Source organism: Apteryx mantelli, chromosome 1, assembly GCF_036417845.1.
Source record: "Apteryx mantelli isolate bAptMan1 chromosome 1, bAptMan1.hap1, whole genome shotgun sequence".
Classification (NCBI taxonomy): domain Eukaryota; kingdom Metazoa; phylum Chordata; class Aves; order Apterygiformes; family Apterygidae; genus Apteryx; species Apteryx mantelli.
In genome coordinates this window covers 205694164-205706215 of record NC_089978.1, presented here as the reverse complement: position 1 = coordinate 205706215, position 12052 = coordinate 205694164, and the positions used below count along the sequence as shown (strand labels likewise).

At 35.4% G+C, this 12052-nt stretch overlaps 1 protein-coding gene across 2 annotated transcripts in view; it reads left to right on the top strand.

Moving 5' to 3' along the window:
* The window catches only part of CPNE8 (copine 8), a 112873-nt gene that overhangs the window by 62880 nt on the left and 37941 nt on the right, over positions 1–12052 (top strand). For both annotated transcript variants that reach the window (XM_067316036.1, XM_067316030.1), the window contains exons 10-11: positions 500–541; positions 6776–6851. In XM_067316036.1, the coding sequence (XP_067172137.1) occupies positions 500–541; positions 6776–6851 (118 nt within the window). The remainder of the gene's footprint in view (positions 1–499; positions 542–6775; positions 6852–12052) is intronic.

Below are 12052 nucleotides of genomic sequence, written 5' to 3'. Positions count from 1 at the left end.
TGTGCATTACTTTGTATTGTGAACATTGCTTTTAATGTGTGTTGTGCTGTTTATTAATTTTATCCTCTGAAGTTCTGCACTTCCCAAATATCTACCCGGCAGTAGGTGTCCTTTTCCAGATACTAGCATATTCCAAAGAAACCTTCACAAAAAGGTTATGTTACTTTTCTTAAAAATTTTAATAATTCTTTAAGGTTTAGAATATCTCTTACAGAAAAATACAGCAAATTCAAATACAGCAAGCAAAACTATATTGGTTAAAATTCTAATGAGTTTAATTGTTTCCTCAATTTCTGTTGTATTTTACTGTTAATTTAATTAAGGTGTATTGGGTGACCTGAGTGACTTGCTATTTTCTGCGCCGTGAGAAATGACTGGAAGATTCTGCTTTCTGGATTTGACATAGTTGATTACATGCATATGCTTTTAAAATATAAGTATTAAAGTCAATCCTAGTACATTTTAATAGTATTTTCTTTCTTTTTTTATATTGTTTCAGAACAATTAAAGTAGAAGTATATGATTGGGATAGAGATGGAAGGTAAGATATTATTTCCATTGTTAATCTTCAGGTTTATCCATGTACATACATTTAAAAATATATAAACATATAATGGCCAGAACAGGACTAGCAAATGTACTTTAGCAATATTTAGAAGTACAGGTACTGTGAAAAAAGAGTTCTGCTGTGCTACAGTTCTGTCTTGTTTTGCAGTTGGGGTAAATGCTGACATGTCAACTCATTTCAAATGCCGTGTGTGTATGTTTATACATGGAACAAGCAAGACTGAACATTTTATGATCTATAAAATCAGTTTTGTGAATCTCATTGGTGTTAACGCTTATTGTACATGATAAAGAGAGGAACAGTCCTTCATCTGACAATCTCCTTCTTTCTTAACCTAATATATTGGTTGGTTAAGTATTGCTCTTCTTTTTAAGAATGATAAAATGCCTGAGCCTGCAATAACTTCCACGTGTGCTGCTTCACAGTTGCTTAGATACTGACACATGGAAGCTACATATTATCATAATTTGAAACTGGTTTGAATGTTCATTTCCATGCCTGTCCTCATTGAAAGGTTGTTTTAAGCTCTGGAGTTGGAAGACACAAGTTTTAAATAACTCCATCAATAAGAAATGGAAGGTAGAAAACAGTTGAGGTTCTGTAGCTCATTTCAAGAGGGGCAATCTGCTACATTTCAAGCTCACTTTCTGTACGGAGTCTACCTCTTTTTCAGAAGAAATCAACTTTTCAATTTGCCCTTACTTTGTCAAACAAGACAGGATTATTTTTGATCAGACTGGGTTGATACTTCTTGTTCTTTTAAAAGTATTTGAGCTTCTATCTCAATATTTTGATTAGAAACTATACTCATAAGTCATGGTACTAGTATTTCTTTGTAATTCATGAATATGTGGATTTTTATTTCTCTTTAAGCTGGTCTGTCTTAATTATTTCCTTTTCATCTTAATTTATGTTTTTAAATGCTTGAATATGCACTTACTGTATTCAAATTTTTAAGAGTATATTATTTATTATATAATAAGGTCCTTAGTATAGATAATGCACATTCTTTCTAGTATTAAAACTAATGATATTGTACTAGTGTGGCCCAATCGATCTTGTAATAATAATAAGCAAATTTATCCTGTCATACCATTCATTCTTTGTTGCCAAGGGCCAAAACCAGTTTCATCTTTCTTGGTTTAGATTTTTGTCTTTTTGATTGCACTGTGAAGCCTGTTGATTTACAAGCATTCTTATCACATGTTTACCCTCTATAAACGCCCCCGCTAGTGCAAATTCATCCTTCTTGATTAGATATTCCCTGGAGTGACAAAATGTATTATAGCAATTAAAAATATGAAGATTTAAACTAACAAAGCTGTATTAGCAAAATGTCTGTTCATCACTGTAAAGATGAATCTCTATTAATGTCCTCTCTTCCTCACTTAGATTTGCCAAATCCTCAAAAATGTCATATATTTACATTTCTGTATATGTTATAATAATTTTTGAAAATAGCCTGGAAATGAAGAATTAAATAATATTTCTAAATTAATAAAAATTAAAGATTGTATTGTATTAATGTGTCAGACCCCATTTGCTGTCCCATTTACTCCAAAATCTGAAACTAAAGTATTATTAAAAGGAAAACTTAAAGAAATCTGACAAATGATATTGTATAGCTGCAACTGTGAATGAAATCTTCAACATACTATGGAATTCAGGCAATCATTAGCTTCTGTACTGTCCCAAACAATTTGAAAGAAATCTGCTTTTGCTCTCATCTGAGTCTGAATACCTAGCAAAAAAATCTAAAAAGAAAAGTGTTATTTACATTACACAAAAGTGTTTTTTTATTTGTTATTCTAGTTGTATGATGTTTTTAGCCACTTTCTACCATTTTTGAATTTAGAAGCAGACAGAACACTGACATTTTACATGTTAATTCCTCAGAAAGAAGAGACAGCACTCATTTCATGTAACTTCAGAAAATTTAAAAATCAGTCAACTAGACTGAACTGGTCATTTAGGTTGCTTCAGGAGCCAACAGGGGAAAATGGTTGTCTAGATTCTGATGGAATCCGTCCTAACCAGAATAAACTGCCATTTGGCCCGGGTGGTTCCTGTGACTTACTAATGATCATAGTAAGAACCTAAATGGCTAACTTGACTTTGACATTGCCAAATGTATCTTAGATGAATCCCATTCAAGTTGGCTGTAATAGTTTATCAGTTTCTTGTATAATGCTGCTGTTACACAATTTACATTAATTTCCACTTTTGATGGACCCTTTGTTTATAAGCATGGATGATTACCTCACTAGGCAGAATCATTTGCTCCAGTGTAGTCTGGGTGGAGACAGCCTTTGAAAGATCTTCAGAGAGCCTGCTAGATAGCAAAGTCAAGTTACGCTAAATATTTCAGGTTATTCAGTAATACAACATTCCCGTTCATATACTTGATTCCTGCATCAGTATTATTTTAATCAACAGTCTTGAATTAGGGGTGTTTTTTGTTTTTTTGTTTTGTTTAGTTTTGTTTTTTCCCATCCCATGTTTCTTGTGCTTTGGGAAAACATGGTTTGGATTGAGCTTCTTACTGTGATTTTTCATGAATTACATTGCTAAGAGAAATTGTATATTCTTAGCTTTTGTTTATTTTCAAAAATCACTTAAAATTTCTTGACTAAAATGTACCACTGGACCTTTATAACATTAACATTTTTAATTATCAACATTCATTTGTCTCAAACCAGTTTCCACACAAAAACTACTGAAATGTGAAACACTTGTTCTAATTTATACCTTTTATTGCTTCCAAGACAACCCCAGAAATGTTTGGTGATATAAGAAGTTACAAAAGTTGCATTTGTTACTTCAGGCAAGCCCACCTGTGTGAAACAAAACCACTTCTTTTGTTGAATGTCCTTCTTATCGATGAGGTGCTAGTAGACAGATGTTACATAACAGAAGGAAAAATAGTAAGATACACAACTTATTTCTGGAGAGTTGCACACTTTTTAAAAAAGATTTGCTTCCTTGTGTATATGTAATCAGACTTATGTTTATAAAAAAATAGTTATTTTCCACCTTTTTTTAATGTGACAATGCAAAAACTTTTCTCCTGAGAGTAACTGCATGGGATTTTTTTTTCTTTTTCTTTTTTCAATTTTGTACATCCTGAACAGAAATATAAGCTTGGTTGTGTTCTCAGTGCTGAATTCTGTCTTCATTCATCTCTGTGAAACCATTTGGAAGACTCTATATAGGGAAACGTTGCTGATACACGTGACAAAAACTTGAATGGCAGAGTAGTCTAGTGGGTGTAGATTGGGCCTAAGAATTGAGAAACCAGTGTCTCTAAGGAATTCTTTAATGTACTTACATTTGACCTTGAACCATCTGAGAGGGAGTAACACAGCTATCACACTCACCTTGCTATTAAATTCTAATAAGTGATGTAACAGTGTAGATGCACATTGTTTGAGATATCATTATTTTGTCAGGAAGGAGTGGTTCTATTAACCAGTTGTATTGGAGCAGCTTGCTAAGATATTAATGCAGATTTGAAAAAGAGAACTGAAATTTGAGGCAAGTTGTTCTTCACTGAAAGTCTCTACAAGTAAAACACGCTTATCTCCTTTATCTGAATTCTGGGCTGTGGGAATATTAAAAGAAGGTCATCAGCAATACTCTTGTGTTTTTATTTCTCTCTGAAGGCTTTTTCATTAATGTTAGAGTACAGAGTAGAGATGTAAATGGGGAATTGTTACCTAGCATACACGTACAGAAGCTACCTCACAATCTTGATGTTTATGCTCTGTTACACACAATAAAGTTTGTTTGTTTTTTCTTAATTTTTAAAGCTATAAATAGTGCCATGATAACCCAGATCCATCAAAGCATTCATATGAGAATCTAAACACTGCAAGAGAGTTTTTAAGTCTCAGATTCCAGGCTTTCTCACTTTATTTCTTGTCCTCCACTGTCATTTTCCTTCTCCAGGTGCTTAGCTGATTTTTAAACGATTGCATTTTTCACTCTGCTCATTGACTTGTTTCTTGTGATGATTTCCCTTTCCTCTATTGTTTTCCTTCAGATCATTAAAAAATCAAAGTTAATACAATTCTGAAAGTGATTTTCAGCACTGCAAAACATAGTACCAGATTTAAAAGCAGATTTAAAGAGTTGGGGTTCAAGTGATTATTTTTGTAGTAAGAGATATGAGTCACTGATTCAGACTTTTCATAAGCAGTTCATAGACAAAGGTCTTTAATCCCGGGAATATTTGGTTTTAGGAGGCCTAAAATCAAGGAGGTCTTTTGTCTTGGAGTCTCAATCCAGAGACTAATAAGGAGATCTGTTAGGTGATGTATGCTCATGAATACTGAGAGGGATGGGTGTCTTGATTTTCTTAAAGAGCTATTTTGCCAGCAAGGGCAAATGATGTCCTACAAGCACTCATCTTTCAGAGCCAGCCTAGTTATAGGGCTTATATCCACCTGAGTAGTGAGTGTTCAGATCCAGGTTGTTAGTTGATGGTCTTCTAAGCTTAGAGAACTCAGATGCTCATTTTTATGTTAACAGCTTTTTGACATGATAATTCAGAGGAACTAAATCTTTCTAGCTCAGTTCATCAATCTATGTATATTTACATAAGAAAAGGAGACATTCCAGTGTCTCTTTGAAATAAGGAAACAGTTGTTTTTATGCCATTTTAAGTTTTTCCCAAGGATAGCCCTGTCCGGAATTGCTTACGTTTCTCAGTTCACTACAGCATGTTCATACTTAGTCATTCAGCTATCATTTGAGTCTCTGCCTTTGAGATATACAAGCTGACTTGAACATTTAAGGTAAGAACTCTTATGAAAGAGCAAGATTTGTCCATAACTAAGGTGCATTGTCTTTCCAGCTGTTATGGTGACCCAAAATTAAATACAGCTTATGAACTACAGCCCTTATGGAGCTCAAGTTCCATTGCTTATTTGGATGGCTTCCTCTGTTTTCTCATTAAATAGTTGTTACCCTCTAAAGAGCATTAAGGGAAAGAAGCCATTATCTCCAATAAGTGTTTCTTAAGAAAAGTCATAATCTTTCTGTCTCAGAAGCAATTTCTTAATCTCCCAACTGAAAGGGGATGGTTTCATGAGAGACAGTCCCTTCTGTATCTGAGTAATCAGTAATATCTTCACTATACGGTATTTCTCAAGCTTTCTAGAGGATGCTTTTCTTGGTTCATGGGCATTGACATGATGACTGGACCTCTAATTGTTTAAGTTACATATTTTGTGAACTCATGCTGGTTTCGTAAAGTGAGATGCATATTTTGGGTTTGTTTTTCATTTCCTTATGCATAAACCAAGAAGAAAATTTCATATTGCTAAAAATGGTTTCCATATTGTCCTCTTCTTGCAACAGATATATTTAAATTAACTTTAAATTAATATTTATAGCTTCATTAGAAATGTGTTGTATTTCTTAAAAACAAAATTTTAAAGTAATAAAATCATAAAACTTTGTCTTTTCATTCTAGTTTACCATTGGAGGAAAAGTAAAGAAGTATAAAGTAGTTGCACAATTCATCAGTTGTGGAGGAAGAGTATAGAGGAGCTACAATGCCTTGCTAGGGAACAGCTGCAAAAACAGAGGGACACATGGCCAGGAGGGAATAGGAGCTGGAGCAGCAGTGAGAAAGCTTCAGCTGGGAAGGGTATAGGGGAATGAGAACAGAAGGTCTCGTGACTACTGGGAGTTGTATAGCCACCTGTTAGGCAGTCTTGCATGAATTTGTAGGGTTGGTCTTTTAAAGTGCAAATTACTCCTTTCTCACCCTTAATACTTTCCTTTCTCTCACACAGTCACACACACAGTCATACATCTGTGGTGCCAGGGGTGATCCAGTGAGAAAATGGTGATAGTCTTTGATAGCTCACTCTGGTTTTTTAGATTCTGTAAACTTACATGAGGCTGATCACTAATTTAAAGCCTAGTCCTCGTTATGTGGCTGGGTAACTTAAGCAGGAGCTTTCAGAAAAATTCAATCTAATACTTCTCATCCATAAATTATTATTACTAATAGAGTGAACATGCAGCAGAAGGAAAATGCAGATTTTTAAGCAAATTATATCTTTTGCCATTACTGCTTTCTCAGGTATCAGTTCATATTGGCTGCATTTCTCTTTTTCATATATATATGCAACGTACATTTAAATTAGTAAATGTTGTGCATGTGATTTGAAAACTTTTTTTTTTTTTTAAATACAGCCATGATTTCATCGGAGAATTCACAACAAGTTATAGAGAGTTGTCTAGAGGGCAATCTCAGTTCAATGTGTATGAGGTAAGTACTGTGAGTATATTATTCACTTTAAGGAAAAAAGTGAGAAAACTTTCAATATTTTAATGGCAAACCGGTCAAACTCGCACAGTGCTGGCTAGAATCAGTGTTGGAATTATTTCACATTTCTCCTTTTATGACGATGGACAGAGAGTCTAAGAGCATTGCTTTGTACCAACCCAGGCAGCTGGGTTGGTATGGCATAACTTGGAGCAAGTGCTGGGTTACTCCCATTTGTGTCTGAGCAGTTTCTCGTTTATTTCTCCTTTTGCCAACTGTTACACATTGTGTTTTGCATGCTGTTCTCATAGGCAAAGAATATCTGGTGGTTCCTACACCGGGTGTACATTTGTATGCATTTGGTTTTAAGAGCAGACTTTAGAATTTCACCCAGTTTTGATACTAGAATTAGAAGTGACAAAGAACTTAGCTTACTTATTGATAGTTTTTTCCTGTGATCAGTTATATCTTTGCTTAAAAATTTGCATCTGATTTCCATTTAGGCTTCACTGAATTCATCTGGCAATTGTTGGGATTGATATGCATTTGTCAATTTAATTATAGAGTTTTTTATTATTAGATATATTCTAACTGAGGTAAGATATTTTTGTGTATTATAGGTAAATGTAGACTACAACCACATTTCCTCTTAATGTTCCTTCTCTTCTCTTTTTTCCTCCCTGCTGTCAGAATTATACAGGCTTCTTTATTTATTCCAGTTAAATCACTAATTTAACACTTCTTTCCCAATGCAGTCTGGGATTATTGGGGTTTGCAAAAATGTTGGCTTTTTTTTTGCAAAATCAGACTTTACTAAATCTTCAAAATATACTGTAATTTGTTCTCACAAGCAATCAGTGATCTTGTGCAAACAAAAATTGAGATGCACAAACTTAGGATGTCATAAATGGACACATTTTAACATTTTTTTCTTTTTTGGAAAAGTCTCTTTGAAAATATCTCAGATTTGGGCACCAAAAATTGACAGCAAAGTTTGAGCATTAAGACTCATGCATTAAAACTTCATTTTTAAATTAATATCCCCCCAAAATCTCATTCTGGAATGAAAGATGTAATGTGAAATTTCAAAATGTGTTAAATAAGGAGAGGGAATAGGAGGAAAAGATTTAAAACATTTTTTTGTCACTGAGAAGAGGTTTCAACTTACAGATTCTTCCTAAGGAAATACATTACGTTCTGAAGTCTTAAACGCTGTCTTGTTTTCTTGCAAATCCAAGAAATTTAATTTTCAAATTTGAGACCTCATTGTTTCCATGTATAATTTAGATCACTTTGGATTTATCTTCAGTAGATGTCAGCATGTAGTACAACAACTGCAAAGGCTGTGAATGTGCTCCAGAGCTGGAAGCAACATAGGTGTGTTAGAATTACACTATACCTGATACAATATGTTCTACCTAAGTTGTCTTAGCCTAATGATCATCTCTCGTGCTGAAATAGTATGGTTTTCCTCCTTTTTGGACCAAAGGTAGTATGTTTGCCCACCAACATCCTGCTTTCACATACTGGCGTATCTGGATGTATGTCAAGCATCTGCACTGTTGTGTCTTCCAGAATTCTAGCAAAAGGAATTGATTTCTTTCCTGTGGTAGGACAATATGAAGTGTTCCAAGTTCCTCCTCCCCCCCCCCCTTTTTTTTTTCATTTGTACCAAAAGCCAGGAAGTACTCCTCCTAATTTAGGTGATCTTGTTGCCTGATTGCCCTGCCTGTCCTTTTATCATTGCTTTTTCTCCCAACACTAGCTTAGTGCTTAGTATGCAATGGTATCTAAGCATCTCATTCACCTTTCTGATTGTATGCAGTCTTGATACAGAAATAACTACAGCTGTCTTCTCATGATACTGATATGTTGATGGTGCTTGGGAACAGCTGGTCTGCTTAATTGGGGCAGTATTACCATGAAGACATGCTCTCTGCAGGGGCTCAAGGGTAGCAATTTTCTTAGGGAAAAATGCATGTATTTCAGGTGCCTGTATATACTCCTATAAGAAAATACATGCTATTGCATTTTCACATATGTATGCATATGTCAAGGCATTTGTGTTAAAGTTTTTTAGCACTCTCCATTTCACACATGCTCACAGACTAAGTGAATGGATTGTGCCCAATACTCCATTTCTCTCAGCTGACCAGCTGAATCAGGTGTTTCACTCTGTACTTCTTTCATAGCTTCATTTATCAAAGATTTGTAAATAGCCTTCTTTGTTTTATTTTTAACTTCACGATTTTATTGTCTTCCTCAGTGAGTTCTGTTACTATTTTTTGCTGGTTTTCACTTCTGGATATAAGCATTCATACAGCATTTAGGCAGAGTATACTCTGTGCTGTATTTATTGTCCCAGGATGCTTAGATAGCATGGACAAGAAACCTTAGAAGAGTTTGCTTGTGAAGTTCATATTGAGTGCTTCAGGTAACAGTCATGAACCCAAGGATCTATGTATTTATTCACTTTCCAGACAGCGTACCTGTCATATAACTCTTTGACAGATCCTTTATACAAAATAAATTGATTATAAAATACAAGATCCTTTGCCCCTTTCAAGGTTTATAAATGGTGCTAAACAAATGAATGGTCAGTTCTCTTTGTATTTTGAGTTTAGCCATGGTTTCCTTTCTTTCATGTTAAAGAGGATACAGTCTCCTCTGTAATGGGCTTAAGTATGTATCAGTTGACTGATGATCGTAACACAGGAAAATGCAGTGTCTGCCAAAAGTCCTAAGAGAGATACAGGAAGGGCCACAGTGCATCCTACTAGAAATTGCCTTTATTTTACCTTGGATTCTTGGAGCCTTGATCATTTGGGTTCAACCTTGACTCTCATCCTCATGCAATAGATTGCTATCATCAAACCGCAGTATAAATGCCTATTCCTGAGTCTGATTACCAGCAGGAGTGTTCTTCTTAAACAGTCTTTTCTTGGAAAATGCCATCATACACTGAGCCCTCCAGTCCTCCAGAAGTGTCTTGATAGAATGAAATGGGCCTTTTTACTGCATCAGCAGTTCTAAACCTTGTCTTAAGTAATGCATACCAAGTATAGGAGCTGAAGAAAAAATAGAGGCTTAGCACTTCTTTGCCTATAATTCTGTTGTTTTGCATGCCCTCGAAAGTGTTTCTTCTTTCTTGTATTCTGAATTTCTTTCCTGGCTTGGACCTGGTATTTTGTGTCTCATATTTCTCTCATATTCGTTGGTATTTCTTCAGTGGCACTATCCCTGGCCTCCAGATGTTACCAGGAGCCAAGATTACCAAAAGCCCTATCCATCTGCTCCAGAAGGAAGTAATATCTAAGGCTCCCAGCAACAATATCAACAGTGGTCATATGTGCCATCCAAAAAATAGGAATAACTTTTCCATCAAGGAAAAAGTGTAGTCTCCCTTTAGTGTAGTCTTCTCAGTATAGAGCATCTCCTCTTTTTCTCAAATATGGGTAAGGTAGTTGCAGCTCAGAGTCCTTTTGCTAAGTAATACCACCTGATGACTTGTGGATTCACATGGACTGTAGCTGCTTTCGGGATGGTTCCATGGCTAGCCATCTCAAGGAGTATGTTCCTATTGCCTCTTTGTCCATTCTGATAGTGGAGCTTGTTCCTAGATTTAGACTCTTATGTGTATGCAGATTGGTGAAACTCCTGATTGACTGTTCTGCAAATATCTTTATAAAGCCATTCTTAATACCATGACCAGAGCTTCTTTCTTTTCAATTCTGCTGCTCCCAAGGATGCTTCAGAAGTAAGAAAAATTCAGCTAATGTAATCATGGTATAATCAGGATTACAACCTCCTGATGCATCACTGACCTGACTCCTACCCTACTAGGAATACTCTGTCATGCCATCTTAGTCGTTTGCAGTTTCATATGAGATGACAATTTTTTTCTTAAATATGGTTCCTGAGCACCCTGTGTTTGCCCCCCACATCACAATCTTTTGTGCTTTGCTATTGCTTCTGCTTGATCAGTGTCTGCAAGATCAGAACAAAAAGGATTGGACAAATTCCTTTTAGATTGTTTTGCATTTAGAAACTGACCGAAGGCAGAAAGAGAAATTTGTGCTTGATTGAGTGTCCTATATTTTGCAATTAAAAAGGTTACTATAACAAGCTCTCTTCAATTGACTTTTTTTAATAGCTAAGAGTTCATGTAGTTTTCTAGGTTAGTGCATGAGTGGAAGGCTTTCAGAGGCTAAAAAAATGTTTCATTTATAAAGTTATCTCAAATTTCAGCAAAAACAAAGAACATAAATATTATAATTATAGTACCTAGAATTGCAGGTGAGAGATAAGCTGTGATTTAAGTAATCTTTGGTCCCAAGTAGATGCCTTGTTTTCCAAGATATTTCACTCCAAGCTCCAGTGCATTTCCTAGCAATTCCTAAGAAGCTAATTGTCAAGTTATCTGAAGCAGAAGATTCAGATGAATCTATTCTTGGGCAATTAATGACTGCTGGCAAGAAATGTGCTGCTAACTCAGGCTTGATCACTGGGTTCTGGATAGCTGTGAATGAAGGGCCACAGGGCAGGCAGACAGTCTCTTACCTTCATCTTCCTGTTCTGGGCAATCATCAGCAGGACTCGCCTGCTGTCTAAGATGGATTCAGCAAGAATCATTGTATTGTGTATAATACTACATAGATTTAATTCATTGCTCACCAATCCAGCCACTGTTAATTAAGAAGTGGAGTGAGTGATTGGGTTTTTTTGAAAGGGTTGGAGGGCTTATGTATGTGCAAGACAAAAAAAGCTTTGAAGAATACTCTCCAGATGATGATGTAGCATGTTGGAGGGAAAGACAGAATCACTCTCATATAGCCTGTTCTGGAGACCTCAAATGATAGTTATCTTTTCCTGCCTTACATTTCAGAGCTGTTATATGTTGTACAAGGAATATAATCTTTAAATGTAATTTCATTTTGGGTGCAGGGAGATTTCTGGAGGACATATTTTACTATTTTTTCAGGCATAATTGTTTAAATATTTTATAGCAGTTAAGCAGCTAAGATTTCTACTGCGATTGTTTTCATTCCTTGTCATTCAGAGAACATCTGTGAGTAGTTTACAGTAAAACTTGGCAGTAAGCCACAAGGATTTGAATTTCATGGTTGCACAGGAGAAGGTTGATCAACCTAATTAACAAAGTAATGTTTTGCTTCCAATTCCATGCACCGTTTTGAGTGAAAAAG